Source organism: Pelobates fuscus, chromosome 3, assembly GCF_036172605.1.
Source record: "Pelobates fuscus isolate aPelFus1 chromosome 3, aPelFus1.pri, whole genome shotgun sequence".
Lineage (NCBI taxonomy): Eukaryota > Metazoa > Chordata > Amphibia > Anura > Pelobatidae > Pelobates > Pelobates fuscus.
In genome coordinates, this window is record NC_086319.1 from 303,771,037 (window position 1) to 303,785,916 (window position 14,880).

At 40.9% G+C, this 14,880-nt stretch overlaps 1 protein-coding gene across 1 annotated transcript in view; it reads left to right on the forward strand.

The window, feature by feature from the left end:
* The window catches only part of IGF1R (insulin like growth factor 1 receptor), a 180,329-nt gene that overhangs the window by 126,540 nt on the left and 38,909 nt on the right, over nt 1-14,880 (forward strand). Inside the window, exons 4-7 of the mRNA XM_063448856.1 lie at nt 6,664-6,809; nt 9,657-9,801; nt 10,574-10,788; nt 14,452-14,578. Of these exons, the coding sequence (XP_063304926.1) occupies nt 6,664-6,809; nt 9,657-9,801; nt 10,574-10,788; nt 14,452-14,578 (633 nt within the window). The remainder of the gene's footprint in view (nt 1-6,663; nt 6,810-9,656; nt 9,802-10,573; nt 10,789-14,451; nt 14,579-14,880) is intronic.

The window sequence follows — 14,880 nt, forward strand, 5'->3', positions numbered from 1 at the left end:
GTGTGATTAAAGTTCAATTTAGATAGTAGGAGATTAAAACGTTTAAAGTAAGTTACATTTGATTGAAAGTAAAACCATCTTTTTTTCCAAGCAGGCTGTGTGACTCACATCCAAAGGAGGTGTGACTAGGGCTGCATGGACAGAAACAAAAGTGATTTAACTCCTAACTGGTAGTGAATTGAGCAGTTAAATCTCAGAGGCATGACCTATACATCAAAACTGCTTCATTAAGCTAAAGTAGTTTTGGTGACTATAGAGGGACACTATAGTCACCAAAACTACTTCAGCTTAATGAGTTTTAAACTAGCTTGAGATCTTGAGCTGTTGTCCATTGTCGGTATTCTCTTGCACATTTTTTTCCCCTCTCCCTGAGAAAATAAATATGGAAACAACTGGAGCGACATTAAAAGTGCTTCAAATTATAACTCCTAAAAAAGAAGTCTGGAGATCATTTTATCATAATAGTTTGAAATAAATACAAAAGAGAGTCTGTATTGACTGTAAATGTATACGCCACAAAGTTATGCTGTAAGTACATTTTAATTATGTGCCCAAGACCTTTGTTTTGTTTAAACATAAAAAATAAAAATAAAAGTCAGTTCTGTCTAGAACTTTAATGCCCCCCCTCTTGCCAATCAATCTAAGAACCAACTCATTACAATCCTTTAATTCACTGAAGGAAGTATTGTGGTTGAAGGATATATCTTGCAACCTGTCTCCATCTATGGACGTGCCTCAATATTTCCTTAACTACATTAATGAAACCTGTTAAAGAACAACAAAAAGTGCCCTTTCTCTTGCAACTAGACTTGTGTAAAGATTTGTTTCAGCCAGTTTATCAAAATCAAAACCATCCACACCTGAATTAATTGATTTTACATTAAAGGGACACTATAGTCACCTGAACAACTTTAGCTGAATGAAGCAGTTTTGGTGTATAGAACATGCCCCCGCAGCCTCACTGCTCAGTCCTCTGCCATTTAGGAGTTAAATCCCTTTGTTTATGAACCCTAGTCACACCTCCCTGCATGTGACTTGCACAGCCTTCCATAAACACTTCCTGTAAAGAGAGCCCTATTTAGGCTTTCTTTATTGCAAGTTCTGTTTAATTAAGATTTTCTTATCCCCTGCTATGTTAATAGCTTGCTAGACCCTGCAAGAGCCTCCTGTATGTGATTAAAGTTCAAATTAGAGATTGAGATACAATTATTTAAGGTAAATTACATCTGTTTGGAAGTGAAACCAGTTTTTTTTTTCATGCACGCTCTGTCAATCATAGCCAGGGGAGGTGTGGCTAGGGCTGCATAAACAGAAACAAAAAGATTTAACTCCTACATGGCAGTGAATTAAGCAGTGAAATTGCAGGGGAATGATCTATGCACTAAAACTGCTTTATTTAGCTAAAGTAATTTAGGTGACTATAGTGTTCCTTTATCTATTGGCGCAGCCACTTCCTGTATTTATCTGTGTGTATAATATCCTGGGACAGTCGGTGCTCGCTGTATAGGGCTGCTCTCTGTATAATAAAGGTCTGTGTGTGTGCGGATTGCAGGATAAAACTTACCAGGAAAGGTTAAAGGAACTTAGCATGTATAGCTTGGAGGAAAGATGAGACAGGGGGGATATGATAGAAACATTTAACACAGTAAAGGAGGAGACTATATTTAAAAGAAGAAAAACTACCACAACAAGAGGACATTAAATTAGAGGGACAAAGGTTTAAAAATAATATCAGGAAGTATTACTTTACTGAGAGGGTAGTGGATGCATGGAATAGCCTTCCAGCTGAAGTGGTAGTAGAGGTTAACACAGTGAGGGAGTTTAAGCATGCGTGGGGTAGGCATAGGGCTATCCTAACTATAAGATAAGGCCAGGGACTAATGAAAGTATTTAGAAAATTGGGCAGACTAGATGGGCCGAATGGTTCTTATCTGCCATCACATTCTATGTTTCTATATAATATCCTGGGACAGTCAGTGCTCCCTGTATAGTGCTGCTTTCTGTATAATACAGATATATGGGTGTGTAATATCCAGGGAGAGTCAGTGCTTCCTGTATAGTGCTGCTCTCTGTATAATACCCGCAGACTCCAGGAACTAGAAGAATCAGAAGCAGTGGAGACTGAAGCATCAATCTGAGACATTCAACATGTTGAATTGGTGTCATGAAAAGGGGCTAATGCAGGGGTTCCCAACCTGTGGTACGGAAAAAAAATTCTGTTCTGGCAGAGCTGAGCCTCCCCACTGTCTTCCTCCCACACTGCCACTGCCCCCCTCCCACACTGCTGCTTCACCACTGCCCCCCTCACCACTGCCACTGCCCCCCTGCCACTGCTCCCCTCCCACACTGCCACTGCTCCCCTCCCACACTGCCACTGCCCCTCTCCCACACAGCCACTGCCCCCTTTTCCCACACAGCCACTGCCCCCTCTCACACAAAAATGTACCTGCCTGATATAGCTGCTGTGCTACAAATGTATCTATCACATGCCAAGGATGCATGGTACTGTCTACTCAGTAAAGAGAGGAGAATTGTAATGGGAATTTCAAACATTAGGTCGAAAAAGTACAGCTGAATGGGAGAATTTTTCCAACTCTGCTACTTTGGCCTTAAGTTTAAAATTACCATCTCAATTCCCATTAATTTTCTCATTATTGAGTATACCCTGTAATCTGCACTATAGATAGATGGAGATTAATTATGTGGGTTGAAAATAGTGGATGGAGCTTTGCAGCAGTGGGTGTGGTAAATTTTCAAGGTAGTAATTGATAGCTGTTCTGCAAAGTGTCCCGGAATTTCTTTTCAAATGTTGGCAACTATGCGAATCATCATGAAGCAGTCATCATCGCTTCTCAGGCTAATCACCAATAACCGGTGCTGATATTCTGTACATTTGAAAAAGTAAAATAATTTCTACACAAATCTGACATTAACTAAACTTACTGACATCAATCACACTCCTATCACTTTTAGACAGACAGTATGTGCTGGAATTCGTAAGATCCTAGCATGTACAGTACTGTTTCTTATAGGAGCTTGATTGCTCTCAGCAGTCCCACTCCTATCACTTTGTCTGCCAGCCCACTCTCACCTCTCTGAGGTCTTGGTGCTTTATCATGGGTGCCACCTAAAATGGGCTAGCCTGCCAGAAAGGAGGCGTGTCCACTTGATAAATTGGCAGGTTAGCCTGGCGTGAATGCACACCAGGTAATCTGCCGATCAAGCAGGCCACTTATTTAAAAACACATTTTAAGGACTGCGTTTAACAAATTACTCTGATATCAATAGTGATTGAAAGCTTTTGCTCTATGTAATGCCATATTTTCCCACCACTCCCTCAATCAGACATGCTGGCTCAGTCACCTGAGTGTCAGGGGTAATGAGGGAAGGTACAGTACAAGCACATAATTAAAGGGACACTCCAGGCATCCAGACCACTTCCGCCCATTGAAGTAGTTTGGGTGCCAGCTCCCATCACTCTTAACCCTGCAAGTGTAATTATTGCAGTTTTTATAAACCACAATAATTACCTTGCAGTGTTAAGTCCTCCTCTAGTATTAGAGGGACTTACGGGTTCTTAAAACACGAAAAGTGTTTTATTTTTATTTTTTTTATAAATTTTTATTGAAGCATTTTCCTTTTTCACAATGAAAGACAATTATGTTGGGCCTAAGAGATTCAATTCATATATAATGTTACAAACAAATAAATATTTAAATAAATTATTACACATTATTTGGCATTATACAAAAAAAAAATTATCACAATGATCACCTAGGAACCAACATAAATAACACTTAAAACAAAATAAAAGACAAAAACCGTCACCAAATTTTAGAGCACATAATTTAGAGCACATGATCAATTATTTTCTTCGACATTAGTCTATGTATCTCCACATCTATTTTATATTCTATTTGATTTATCCCTTAGTAAAGCCAAGAAATATATCAAAAATAAAATACAGATATAACAAACTATCTAGATAGAAGGATGTCCAAATAAGCCCTTATATTTTTTTAACCAATCTTTATACCATTGTTTCCTCTTCGACATAAAAGTCGAATTGTTGATCAGCTCATATTCCATTGACATTTGAAACATGATCTGATCGATCAATAGCCGCTTATCAAACGGCTTTGATGATTTCCAATGTCTCGCAATAATGATTTTAACAGCGACTAGGCAATGAATGGCAAAACAAACATCTTTCTGGGAGTTGAAAATCAGATTTAGATGTAAGAGGGCCGAAGCGGCATTCTCCTCAATTCTATTTGTCGTCATAGCTGTAAATGAGCTCCCATCACTCTTAACTCTGCAAGTGTAATTATTGCAGTTTTTATAAACCACAATAATTACCTTGCAGTGTTAAGTCCTCCTCTAGTATTAGAGGGACTTACGGGTTCTTAAAACACGAAAAGTGTTTTAAATGACGCTGGACGTCCTCACGCTATGCATGAGGACCTTCAGTGTCGCCGGAATCCCCTTAGGAAGCGTTGAATAATGCTTTCCAATGGGGGAGGTCTAATGTGCGCAAGCGCTGCCATTTCCGCGCTTGCGCATTAGGTCCCCCTGCCAGCTGGCGTGTGCAGGGCCTGACCCAACACCGAGGGACATCGGCACTGGATTCAGGTAAGTAAGCAACATGGGATGAGGGGTGGAAGGGAGGGGGGCAGTAAAGAGTTTGTATGGTACATAGCGAGAGAGGAGAAATACCAACTTATCAAGGAGAATGGCAAAATGGCTCAAGTTGACGCAGACACCAGTTGTAATCACCTCCATGCAGAACCGGTGCTTTCTGAGTGCAAACTGAGAGTGCCAGCAACTGTGCTCTGATTCATTAGTGGGTGCCCGGTCTATGAGGGAGTCACAACTGTGCTCTGCATTTGCTAGAGGTGTTGACCTTCGCCAGGACCCTCTAAAACAGGCTTCCTCAAACTCCGGCCCTCCAGATATTGCTGAACTACAACTCCCATGATTCTATGAATGAAATAGATGGGCTGAGAATCATGGGATTTGTAGTACAGCAACATCTGAAGGGCCGGAGTTTGAGGAAGCCTGCTCTAGAAGCACTACCGAGGTCAGGTAACAACTGCTTGCCTGGTGTCCAGAAACTATATATCCAAGACATCAGGTGATACAAATTCCACATACCTGTAAGCTTTCCTTGCAGTGTGCTGTCTGCTGCTGAAACACTATCTATCTGTAAGACTTCTAGTGCAGTTAGAAAAATTGTTTTACTAAATTGTATTTACCGTGCTCTGTTTGTTTTCATAAAGGATGTTTGGCATTTTAAAAGCAGCGGTTATACATTTGCAACTTAGATTAATTAAACAGATTCTTAAATATCAAACACTGGCAGCCTTGTTAGGGCTCCATTTGTGCATATATAAATAGGCAGCACAGTCCATTTTTTTCATATGAAGTTACTCAAACTGCTGTGAGGATCTTTTTGCGTAAGCAGGAAATCACAGGGTGGAATACTATATGAAGCTTTCTCTTGGAAAAAATAGTGCATAACGGAATGCCAAGAAAGGGTCAGTTATTTTAGGATGTGAAGTGTCACTGAACATAGAATGCTTTTATTGCTGACTTGGTGAGGGAGAATGTGTAAAGTATTTTGGGAGAGAATAAAACAACATAGGGAGATCTTCTTAGAACTAATGTTGTGTTATATCTAGCAAGGCACCACTTATCTGCTAGTGCCGGTCAAAGGGTGAGGAGGAAAGGAAGGAAGGGCGTACGATAAGGTTCTGTTCACAGAACTGCTCACTGGTCCTGTAATCTCGTGTGCAGGATCAGTAGCGTAAAATTGTAATGGGTTCTGTGGCAAGCCAAAAAACATGTATACAAGAAGGTCAAAATAAAGTTTGAATACAGTGACTTGTTTTGCAGATGTCATTAGTTCATTATCTAGGAAATTGAAGCTGGGGAATATAAATCTACAGACATTAAATAGGAAAGCCACACTCTCATGCCTCTCATGCCTTGTAAAATTGTGATCTGGAAAGGATAAAAAAAAAAAAAAAAATGTAAAAAAAAATTCTGACTTATTCTGGAAATAAATGTCCATGTGAAAAGAGATTGCACAAATTTCCTCCCGTACCACATTTTAGAAATTATTTAAATGTCACTCATTTTATATCTTATGGTTTATTTTTGGTCCGGTGTACAGTAATCATATATTGAGCACCTCCAAAGCAACCGCTATGTCCATGTTTTTACATCTGAACCATGGCATTTGGGGATCCTGGCTCAATCCTCTAATTTATTGATTGTGCTTTTATTGATGTATAACAGTATTAATAATCATCTACAAGTGTTTCCCAGTGTAGATATACATATGAATGGAACACCTTTTGAAGTGCAATTGTAGAAAGAAAAATAAACCCGTTCTTTAATACAATGCATCCACGTTTCCCTCAGTATGCACTTGATTTATTGCAGCCTTTTATCAAAACGTGTGAGTAGCTAGATGCATATAAGAAATAGCTAAATATTTGCTTTTCCCATAAAAGGATCTCTCTGCTATATGCCGTATTTTACATCTCCCAATACAGTGCCCTCGTTTTTCTAACAATGCATTTTCCAGAGAGAAATTGTAACGTCGCGTTGTTGTCAAAGACTTTCGGCCGTAACCTGTCTTTTTCTTTCCATTTACAGCATGTTCTGCAGTCCCTGTGAAGGTCCCTGCCCTAAAGTCTGCGATGCAGACAAGTCAAAAACTATAGACTCTGTCACATCAGCCCAAATGCTAGAGGGATGCACTGTACTGAAAGGAAACCTGATTATAAACATCCGGAAGGGACGTGAGTATTTCAGTCCTTTTTTTTTTATTTTTATTTTCTTCTTCAAAGTCTTGCTTTGCCTTTATGAATACATTTTCACCACTATGAAGGCTTTGTAGCAAGTATTTGTTCTTGACGTATTTGCCCTGCTACCCTGCCATGTTAAAATTCTATTAAAGTTGGGATATTTTTACGTTAAAGTAGTTTTGGAGTATAGATCATGCCCGTGCAGTTTCACTGCTTAGTTTTCTGCCATATTTAGCATTTCTATAACCAAGGCAAATTATAAAAGCATTATTGTTTCAGTTTTTGCTTGTATTTGCAAAAATACAATAATTAAGTCATATTGTTGTGCTTTTGTATAGGTGTCTACTGGTTCAATATACATTTGTTTAAAAAGAAAAGTTTTTTTTTATTGAGTCCAACAACACCAATTGGTATAGTGTTCATTCCAGGTATGATTTGAACATCAATGCCAAGGTCAGGTTTAGTACAGTTGTTCTGCACAAGTTTGGCCATACCTACTGTTTTTTTTTTGCCATATAAAGGCCAGGCTAAATGGCCTTGAGTATTAGAGGTCTATAAATGATTGGTCTTAATCATATTTTCTTATTTAATGTTTTAGGATAGATATATCGCGAACTCAGCGACACAGACACACATTTGTGTGTTGGTGTGTGTGTGTGTGTGTGTGTGTGTATATATATATATATATATATATATATATATATATATATATATATAAGAGCAGACATTAGACTGTGAGAGTAGGACCTGCCAAAGATGGGGTACATTGACGTTGTGGCAGGCCTATGCAATGTATGATCATATAATGTAACTAAATCCCCATTATTTTTTTGCCTAGATTAGGTGTTTTTAAAAAGACTTTTAAAAACTAATAAAATCTGTCAACATTGAAGTTGCTATTTAGTAGATAGGAAAGTGCGCTGGATCTTGTGTATTGTTTATTGTGTGTGTGTATGTATGTATATATGTATATATATATATATATATATATATATATATATATATATATATATATATATACACACACTAAACTTTGTGTCTGTATTGCCGAGTTCGCTTTATGCTTATCTATTGTAATGCTAAAATATGCAAGAGATGTCTATTCGTAATTAGTCTCTGCCCGCTGTATGCTTATAATACACACAAAATATAACCTTGGCATTGAATGAGTTACAGCCTTGGTTTAATCTGAGGAGGAGGATCAAAAGTGTGTGTATATGGTAGTACATGGTAACAGAAGCTCTTTCCGTTGCAACACCAAACCTTGATATTTCCCATGTACACGCGACAATGTCCTTTATTAGGACCTGTTCCATGCATGCTGTGCTGCTCTAACGCTAATGAGAGGAGGGGAACAGCGTGTGCACTTGGTGTCTATGTTTACGTGTAGTTACAGTTGTGGGTCCCTGGTGGCAGCCGGAATGTGCTGGCTGAAGCACACACAATAACAAAGCAGTAGGATCTCACACCTGCGGAAACAGCTAGTGTCCAGTGATGACTTTGGATTCAGTCCTGCCCCCCCCCCCCTGTCACAGCTGCTCCCGAATGCCTGTGAGCCAGCTCAATGTCAGCAAGATAAGGTCTGCGTGCCTCTCCATGTAGATATTGCTAACCCTCCTCATATGAACACCACTGGGGGGTATCTTCCCGCCTCAAACACATCTACATTCAGCACACTATAAATCATACGCCTTGCTTACTGTATTGCCTGTAAACCAGCCAGAAGTTTTGCAAGCACCACTTTAACCCTTTTTCCAAGTGCTCAGAATAGAAAGTAGTCCGATTTAGTATATATGCTTGCCAGGGCTCAGAATACAAAGTAGTCCGATTTAGTATATATGCTTGCCATAGTTTGTGCAGCAGTTGCTATAGCAGAGAACGTTGTCCAATGTTTTATATTTATTAGACCTTACAAATAGTCTAGAAAGCCATGAAACCGTGTTGTTTCTTCACCTTTTTTGCACCTCATTTAACTAGTAACCTCTGAGCTTAAATCCTCAGCCCTAGCCAGTTTTGGCTGCAGGTATGTTACAGCTGTGTGACTTGCAAAGGAAGGGGGGCATAAAGAAAGAGAGCTTGCAGCTAGGGCTGGCAGTGTTACAGATGGAGTGTATTGCAGTCATGTGACGCTGGAGGAAGCTTCGATAATTCATGTGGCCCCAAACTACAAATGTTGGCATGCATCGTGCCAAAAGAGAGGCTGCTGAAAGCTCAGGACCTGTTACTGGCATCCATGCTGAGTATTCTTGGAAATGAAGGAAGATCGGCAGAGAAGTTATGAATGGAAGATTAACAGCATCTCTCTCCAGCGCAGTACCTGTCACTACTTTGATGCTGGTCTGGCGCAAGATGAATCACATGATCCTTTTTCTGCATGTCAGCCGGATACTCTGATTAAAGAAACAAAACCCGTACCAAGAGATTTTTTTTTTTCCCCAGAGAGTTTAAACGTCCTCTTCTTATGTTTGATGGTAGAGCATAAAGTTGGGGCATTTTTTTAATACACATAGACTCCTAGGTGAAAAAAAATGTTTTCTATAAAATAGTTAATGATGCCTAAGGTATTTTGCACTGTAGACAAAAGTATGTTCTAAACAATACTTCCAGGGCCATTTAGTGTAGCATTGCAATCTTGGGTTTGTGGACGAAAATAGTCTTCTATCCAGTGTATCATATGCTGTATTTTATTTTTTTAAACAAGTGAGAAAACATATATTATTAGACAAAGAGTGATGCTTAACTGTACTAATGGACTTCATTGTTTTCTCAAAATGTATTCCAGTGTTTGAAAGAGTGAATTAGCTATGTTTTTAAAAGGAATTGTTTGGTATGTTGTTGCAGAAAACATTGCAACGGAGCTGGAGAATTTCATGGGTCTGATAGAAACAGTTACAGGCTATGTGATGATCCGACACTCACACGCACTTGTGTCCCTCTCATTCATGAAAAGTCTGCGCTATATTTTGGGAGAAAGTCAAGTTGAAGGGTGAGTAAGCCGCAATCAGTTACCCTGATTGTCAGCCAGTGTGGTATGCACTTGAAATGCCCACTGATAGAATGTAGAGTAGAGCAATCCCAGTGGAACCAGTTGGGACATTATATTGGTTTTCACAGTTCTAGAAATGTGCCACCTTTCTGTTAACCCTTTTATAACTCCGTCCTCCTTAGTGCTTGATCACTGGTTGGTTTCCTTTCACTGCCATCACTTATCCATCTTTCACGCTGATAGAACATCAAAAGCTTTGTGGTATATTTATCAAACTCTTCTGAAAAGTGATAAAATTCCATCATTATTTTGTTTGTATATATTTATTATAACATGCCCCAGTTTGCACAGAAATTTCAATTTTAGAAGGTTGACAAATTTTACACTGCCGTGGAAAAAAAAAAAAATCTAACTGATTAAATAAACTGCTCAAAAAATGTAATGGAAAAGTGCTGGTGACACTTTGATAAATCTCCCCCTTTTATCTCTTTTAATTCCATCCTGGAATCACAGGGACCCCTGCTTGCAAGCAGGTGCTACTTTTCTTGGCATTCATACCTGTAAATGCAAGACCCTATGCGTCTTGGGTCTTCTCTAAGATAGAGGTACTGAATATCTAAAAATATCCTATCTGTGACTTGCTGACAGTGTAGGGAGTTTTAGCTTTTTGCCATTACGGAGATGAGTTATGTTCACAATTTTAAGAGGCTTATTATTTTGAGTATAGCCGGTACTGCAAATGTCTGAGCATCTCCTCTGTTTTCTCTTGTAGGAATTATTCTTTTTACGTCTTTGACAATAGCAACCTGCAGCAGTTGTGGAATTGGAACAGGCACAATCTTACCATAAAAAATGGCAAAATGTACTTTGCCTTTAACCCCAAGCTGTGTCCTTCTGAGATCTACCGCATGGAAGAAGTAACGGGGACCAAGGGCAGACAGAGTGAAGCAGACATAAACCCCAGAACAAATGGGGACAGAGCATCCTGTAAGCAAATTGTCCCAATAGTCTCATAAGGATTTACACATATCTGGTCAAGCATGTGGGTCACTGTTGATGTGTTTGTCTATGGCTGCAGTGTTTGTTTCTATAAACCGAGATATCGCAATAATTTTACCAGAAATGCAAAATTCGAATAACTATATTCTTAATCCAATCCATACCTTAGAATGCAGTGTTTTTACTTAAATTGTTATCCCAGGCACTATGACCACTTCATTTATTTGAAGTGGTTATTTTGCCTGCAGTCTGTATGTGAAGTTTTTCGCTATGAAAAGCTGCACATATGAAGTTTAACCCCTTTGCTGCTGGAGATGTAACTCCACCTCCCGGAGCATCACTGTGGTGTCATCAGTTAGCTGGAATTAGAGTTCCAGGCTAACTAATGCCAATTTTGTGCAAATTTCCATGCACAGAATTACAATCATTAAAGGATCACTATAGTGTCAGGAAAACAGAGACGTCGTCTCCCGACGTCAGCGGAGCCGAATGCGCATGCGCGGCAAGTGCCCCGCACGCATTCAAAGTGTCCACAGGAAAGCATTTCTCAATGCTTTCCTATGGACGCTCTGCGTGATGGAGGCGAAATTCGACAAATGTGTTTGGAATATAGGAGCCAGCTAAAAAAAATTAAAAGAGAGTCATTTTCAACGAGAAAGTGCAATTCTTAAAGGGACACTATAGTCACCAGAACCACTACAGCTTGATGTAGTTGTTCTGGTGTCTATAGCCTGTCCCTGCAGGCGTTTCAGTGTAAACACTGCCTTTTCTGCGAAAAGGCAGTGTTTACATTGCTGCTTACTAGCATCCCTAATGACAGTCACTCAGATGGTCACTAGAGAGTCCTGGGTCACTGCTGCACCAAGCTCTGCATGGAGGCGCTGAATGCTCCTCATAGAGATTGGCTAATGTAATGCATCTCTATGAGGAGATGCAGATTGGTACATTTGCTGTGCATGCACAAAATCCTCCCAATGCTTTCCTAAGGGAAAGCATTGCCTTAGCTGTGATCATAAAGATTGATCATTTCAGCCATGGCGAAACTGTCACGGCGTGGGAAAATGGGAAGAAAGGTGAGTAAAAAACACCTTCCTCATGCGATCGGAGGGGCAAGTACCTAAACGCGCACGCACACACTGACTGTCTCTCACACACACACACACTGACAGGCTCACATACACACTCATGCTGACAACAGGCTTGCACGCACACTCTTGACAGGCTCTCTCTCTCACACACACATACAGACACTGACAGGCTCGCGCGCATTCACACACTGACAGTCTCTCTAACAAACACACACTCTGACAGGCTCTCTATCTCACACACATAGACACAGAGAGGCTCTCTCACACACACACACTCTGACAGGCTCGCTCACTCTGACAGCACACAGGCGCGCACACACACACTGACAGGCTCTCTAACAAACACACACAAACTGACAGGCTCTCTAACAAGCACACACACAAACTGACAGGCTCTCTAACAAGCACACACACTGACAGGCTCTCTAACAAGCACACACACACTGACAGGCTCTCTCTCACACACATACAGACACTGACAGGCTCTCTCATACACACACTCTGACAGGCTCGCTCACTCTGACAGCACACAGGCGCGCGCGCGCACACACACACACACACACACACACACACACACACACTGACCGGCTCTCTAACAAACAAACACACACACTGACAGGCTCTCTCTCTCTCTCACTCACACACATACAGACACTGACAGGCTCTCTTACACACACACTCCGACAGGCTCGCTCACTCTGACAGGCGCGCACACACACACTGAGAGGCTCAGCACACACTCTTGACAGAGTCACACAGGCTTACACACACACACACACACACACACACACACACACACACACACATTTTTGTTTTAATTGAAACCCACTCAGCCTCCCTACCTTTGGGAGAGCTGAGTGGGTCTTTCCCTGGGGTCCAGTGGGGCTGATCTCTTCCTGTATGCAAGGGAGCAGTACTCTGCCTGTAGCTGCTCTCTGCTCCCTCGCGCTCTGTTATGATGCCGTGGCTGGAATGACGTCATATGCCGGCTCCCGGCATCATTACACAGCGCAAGGGAGCAGAGAGGAGCTGCAGGCAGAGTACTGCCTCCTCGCGCGCCGCCCATAATTCTCCGGCGGACGGCCGCCTCCATGTACCGGTGTTCTATCAAATTCCCCTACCTCGTGAAAATCCCCTACCCTCGTCACTTCCAGGGAGGGGAATCAGCTGGATCCTGTGCTGCACATGCGTGCTAGCACTCCTGCTACTCCTCCACAGCAAGGTCCTGGAAGGTAAGTAAAACTAGTTATACACTTTCATTATAGTTAGTGCATTCACTAAGCTTAGGCACATGGGACATTTAAGGTTAATGTTAGGGTTCAAATTAGGGTTAGGAAAGTGATTCTAACCTCTCTCACACTCTATTCCTACCCTAACCCTTGGGGTAAGGGTTAAAATAAAGTGTGAAAAAGCACAATTTAGTGATATTCCCCTAATGTGAAATATCACTAAATGTGAAGTCCCTAATCCTAACCCTAATTTGAACCCTAACATTAACCCTAAATGTCCCATGTCCTAAGCTTAGTGAATGCACTAACTATAATGAAAGTGTAAAACTAGTTTTACTTACCTTCCAGGACCTTGCTTTGGAGGAGTAGCATGAGTGCTAGCACACATGTGAGCACAGGATCCAGCTGATTCCCCTCACCGGAAGTGACGAGGGTAGGGGATTTTCACGGGTAGGGAATTTTGATAGAACACCGGCAGACGGCCGCCTCCATGTACCCACGGGCAGTGTCAAAGTGCCTTCCCACACTTACTAGAGAGCTGGCAAATCCCAGACGCCAGGGCGAAATTTCTAGTCGCCGTGGCGATCTGGCGCCTGGGATTTGTCGAGCCCTGCTCTAGTGGCTGTCCAGAGGCTGGATTAACCCCAAATGTAAACATAGCCGTTTCTCTGAAACTGCTATGTTTACATGTGAAGGGTTAAAACCTGAGGGACCTGGCACCCAGATCACTTCATTGAGCGCCAAGTTTCTCCTGGCATTGTAACCAGTACAGTGGCCTGTAGTGGTTTTGATTCTTGGAGTAACCCTTTAAATTTATCAGCTGTTTGGTTGAAATGGGGGAGGGGGTGGGGGGGGGGGATTAAATGGTAAAACTGTAAAATGTGCAGAATTTTTAAATTCTGGTTTCTTTTAGGAAATACAGTAGAAATAAATAATATATACACAGTGCCCTGATAGTTGATATTTCTAAGAAATCGCTCGATGTGCTTGGAAATGCAGATTTTGAAATTCCAGCATAATGTAAAAGTTTTATCTGAATGTGGGTGTAATGCAGTTTATAGTACACGTATGCCTGGCTAAAACAGTATATCAGTATGTCAAAAGGAAAATCCAGGCTGCTCTTGCAACTAGCAAATGTGCACAGAGCTTTTCCCCTGTGATCCTCTGTAACATTCAACATTCTTTTTTACAATGGGGGAAGTAGGTGAATCACAAGCATTCCCTCTGTAGTTGTTTGCCCTAATTAGAGCCAGCTTGGAGTTGGTGAGAAAGTACAATAGAAAAGTATGTTATTATGCCAGTTTGTAAAATGTCTTCCTTTTTGTATGCAACAGGTGAGAGCCATGTCTTGCACTTTATTTCCAACGCCACTCTGAAAAATCGAATCATACTGACGTGGGAACGATACCGGCCACCAGATTATAGAGACCTCATCAGTTTTACTGTTTACTACAAGGAGGCGTGAGTTATCTTCTTTTTGCTATTCCCCAAAAACCCTTGTTTCAGTTAGGTGTGCATAACCATGATGTGAACTAATGTTATTGTAGCCCCTCTTGTTTGCCAATCAAAGGGCTGAAATGTATCCATTGGAATTTGTGTAAATTGATTGTTAGAAACCACTTGCATCTTCAATTCTTGCTTAAATGCAACAGGTTAACCATTAAGGTTTATAACAGACAAAAAGATTGTCATTATTATACATTTATAAAGCTCTAACAGATTTAGCAGCAATGTACAATTGACGGCAAATGGTAAAATATACT